The 4,338-nt window shown below is 49.4% G+C and overlaps 1 protein-coding gene across 1 annotated transcript; it reads left to right on the forward strand.

Moving 5' to 3' along the window:
• The first annotated feature begins 434 nt into the window (after window positions 1-434).
• LOC148789792 (uncharacterized) lies at window positions 435-3,374 on the forward strand. Its single transcript, XM_088893776.1, has 3 exons — window positions 435-1,017; window positions 1,714-2,008; window positions 2,789-3,374. Exons 1-3 carry the CDS (start codon window positions 435-437, stop codon window positions 3,372-3,374), a joined length of 1,464 nt encoding a protein of 487 aa, XP_088749902.1.
• The last annotated feature ends 964 nt before the right edge of the window (window positions 3,375-4,338 follow it).

The following is a 4,338-nucleotide window of genomic DNA, read 5'->3' on the forward strand; positions in this document are numbered from 1 at the left end:
AGAATCCCCCAAATTTGGTCACAACCATGAACTTAGCCCGCGCATTTGAGCGCAAGCTGCAGCTCAGCCGCGAAATTTTTAATGTGGGTCATCCACCGAACTCGTGGGTGCCCCCAAGACCAGCAGCAACAACCCCCTCTTCTGCTACCAGTCGGGAAATGAAGCCTCCCACGACCACCACCTCTAGAGCAGTGACAAGTACAGGCAGTAACATGGTCACTCCTCCCATCAAGCGCTTGACCAGGGTAGAAATGGCAGAGCGCCGAGCGAGAGGTCAATGTTTCAACTGTGATGACCTCTACTCGGCAGGACATAGATGCAAGAGGCTTTTTTGCCTTCTCATAGATGAGCAAGAGGAGGAGGAAGGGGAACCCGTCACATTCAAACCAGAGATCTCTCTCCATGCGATCACCGGTATTAAAACCTCTCAGACCATGCAGTTACAGGCACAGATCACAGGTCAGCCGGTGCGCATTCTCGTTGATTCAGGGAGCACACACAACTTCATAAGTGAACATGCAGCCCTGCAGTTAAAACTACCAATGGAACTCCGGCCGCGACTACAGGTAGCCGTCGCAAATGGTGAAAAAGTTCACAGTCCAGGGATTTGTAAGGACGTCCTAGTACAGGTCAATTCTGAACTAATTCTTGTTGATTTATTTGTACTCTCATTGGATGGGTTTGATATTGCTCTTGGGGTCAAATGGTTAATTACCCTAGGCCCGATTTTGTGGGACTTCAGCGCACTCACCATGACCTTCCACCTGAATGGCAAGCAAGTTTCATGGCATGGTTGCAGGGTTAAAGAAAAGACACCGCAGGTTCATGCACTCCAGACAGAACCGGCAGCCATGGAAAAACTTCTCGCCGAGTTTTCAGATCTGTTCCAGGAACCGAAGGGCCTTCCCCCTTCCCGAGCTTGCGGCCATCGTATTCCTTTGGTGGCGGGTTCAGCACCAGCTGTTGTCAGGCCTTATCGCTACCCTCACTTACATAAGGATGAGATAGAAAAACAATGTACAGCGATGCTGAACCAAGGAATCATACGCAAAAGTCACTCCCCCTTCTCTTCGCCGGTTCTGTTGGTGGCGAAGCAGGATGGAACATGGAGGTTCTGTGTTGACTATAGAGAACTCAATGAACGGACGATCAAAGATAAGTTCCCTATTCCCGTTGTTGACGAACTGCTGGATGAGTTGCATGGTGCCCAGTATTTCTCTAAGTTGGACCTCAGGTCTGGATATTTCCAAGTTCGCATGGATCCCGGTGACGTGAAGAAGACTGCTTTTCGCACCCACCATGGCCACTTCAAATTTTTAGTCATGCCATTCGGACTCCCCAATGCACCATCTACATTTCAGTCACTAATGAACAAGGTATTCCAGCCCCATCTGCGCAAATTTGTTTTAGTTTTCTTTGATGATATCCTCGTTTACAGCAAATCATGGGTAGAGCATGTCCACCATCTGAGGACCGTTTTCGTACTCCTACACCAACACAGCTTATTCCTAAAACGGTCCAAGTGCTCCTTCGGGGAGCGACAGGTTCTTTACCTCGGCCACATCATCCATGGGCAGGGTGTAACAGTTGATAGTTCCAAGATTCAGGCTATAACAGAATGGCCCAAACCTCAATCCGCCAAGGCCTTATGCGGGTTCCTCGGTTTAACGGGTTACTACCACAAATTTGTACAGAACTATTGAGTGTTGGCAGCCCCGTTAACCAACCTGTTGAAGAGAAACTCCTTCCGATGGGATGACACAGCTGATGAAGCTTTTCTGTCACTGCGAAATGCACTGTCTTCAACCCCTGTCCTGCAATTACCTAATTTCGCCCTCGAATTTACAGTCGAGTGCGATGCTTCTGGAGTGGGTATCGGGGCCGTACTACAGCAGCAAGGGCACCCGATCGCTTTCTTCAGCCACAGATTGGCTGACCGGCATCTGAAGCTTCCAGCCTATGAGCGCGAACTAATCGGCCTTGCCCGAGCCATCCAGCACTGGAGGCCGTATTTGTGGGGGCGGTCGTTCATCGTCAAAACTGATCATTACAGCCTCAAATACCTGTTAGAGCAGCGTCTCACCACTTCCCCTCAGCAGCATTGGGTTAGCAAACTGCTCGGGTTTGACTTCCGGGTGGAATATAAGGCGGGATCCTCTAATCGCGCAGCTGATGCCTTGTCTAGGCGAGAAGAAGACGTGATGGTTCTATGTAGCATTTCCCAACCTCAGATCTCTCTGTTTGACGACATTAAGAAGGCAGCACCACAGTCCCCAGAATGGCCGCTCTTAGTGCAGAAGATCCAGACCGGCACGGCCGACCCCGATTGGTCACTTCACGACAGTTTGGTACTGTATAAGGGATGAGTCCATCTTCCAGCAGATTGCCCATTGATTCCCACCAGCATCCATAACTCCACCCACGAGGGCATTCAAAAAACACTATACCGTGTCCGGACTGATTTCCATTGGCGAGGTATGAAGACTTCTATTCGAGATTTTGTCCAGAATTGCTCCACATGCCAACAGCACAAATGGGAAAACCTACACCCGGCAGGCCTCCTTCAGCCCCTTTCCATCCCATCGCAGATCTGGGCCGACATCTCCATGGACTTCATTGAGGGACTTCCCAAGGTAGGGGGCAAATCAGTTCTCTTTGTGGTAGTCGACCGCTTTTCTAAATACGCGCACTTCATTCCTCTATCACATCCGTACAGTACCACTTCGGTTTCCCTCACCTTCTTTACACATATCTTTCGCTTACATGGGTTGTCGGAATCCATCGTCAGCAATAGAGACCCGGTCTTCACTAGTGCCTTCTGGAAAGAGTTATTTCGACTACACGACACCACCCTAGCCTACTCATCAGCTTACCGGCCACAAACCGACGGTCAGACGGAAGTGGTTAACCGCACTATCGAGATGTATCTTCGTTGTTTCATAGGCGATCAACCTCGACGGTGGTTGGAATGGCTTCCTTGGGCCGAGTACTGCTACAACACAACCTACCATTCCTCCCTCGGCATGACTCCCTTTCGCGTCGTTTACGGCAGGGATCCTCCCCGCTTGCTGTCCTATGAGCCTAGATCTACTCGCTTGGACGCAATCGATCACTCCTTACAGGACCGCGACACCCTCCTCGCCGACGTCCACATTCGCTTACAGCAGGCCCAGCTCCGCATGAAGCTCCACTATGATAAGCACCACCGGGAACTATCATTCGATCCAGGACAATTTGTTTGGTTGAAGCTCCAGCCCTACCGGCAGCGCTCCTTGCGCCACAAGGCTGCCCCGAAGCTGGCCCCTAAGTACTATGGGCCCTACAAGGTTCTGCAACGGATTGGCAATGTGGCCTACCAGCTGGAATTGCCATAGACTAGCCGAATTCATGATGTCTTCCACATCTCCTTGCTGAAACCATTTACGGGTGTTCCCCCGGACCAAGTTCCCTCCCTGACACCCTTGAAAGATGGCAAACTGGTCCCCCAGCCTAGAACTGTCACCCGCTCTCGTTTTAATCGTGGAATCCTTGAAGTCTTGGTGGAATGGTGTGATCTACCACCAACAGAAGCCACATGGATCCATTTGGCAGAGTTCCAAGCCACATATCCAGCTTTCGAGCTTGAGGACAAGCTCGTAGTCCAGGAGGGGAGTAATGTTATGGACGCCTTCCTCGGGAAGACGTACCATCGCCGCCGGCAGCAACAGGCCCCGGGCCCACCGCCAGCAGCAGCAAGGATTCAGTGATGCTCATCCAACCCAGTTCGGCAACAGCAACCTTATCTAGATTAGATTAGCTCATTTTGCTTGTTTTTATCTTATTGTTCTTATCTTGTTAATAGCTTATCAGATTAGGATTAGCTTAGCTTATCTTATCTTGTTAGTAGCTTATAAGATTAGGATTAGCTTATCTTATCAGATTAGGATTAGCTTAGTTTATCTTATCTTGTTATTAGCTTATCAGATTAGGATTAGCTTATCTTATCCTTAGCAAGATAAAACTAGAAGTCTCCCTATTCAGCAAGGAGACTCCCTTTGATTAGGACTCTTGTAATCTCCTATTTAAGGAGACCCCATTATTGAATGAGATATCAAATTATTCAGTCAAGAGTGAGTTAGGAGAGTTGGTGATCTCTTGGACAAATCATTATTGAATGAGATATCAAATTATTCAGTCAAGAGTGAGTTAGGAGAGTTGGTGATCTCTTGGACAAATCACCGAAGGTGCCAAGATAGGTTCATCACGAGCAAGAAGGAACAAGGGAAAACAGGAGGTTTTCCCCGTGGACCGACCCGTGACGAGATCCTATTCCCGGGCCCGCAACAGATTACAAGCACG

The sequence above is a fragment of the Nelumbo nucifera genome, chromosome 8, assembly GCF_055504915.1.
Source record: "Nelumbo nucifera cultivar China Antique chromosome 8, China Antique-T2T, whole genome shotgun sequence".
Taxonomy (NCBI): domain Eukaryota; kingdom Viridiplantae; phylum Streptophyta; class Magnoliopsida; order Proteales; family Nelumbonaceae; genus Nelumbo; species Nelumbo nucifera.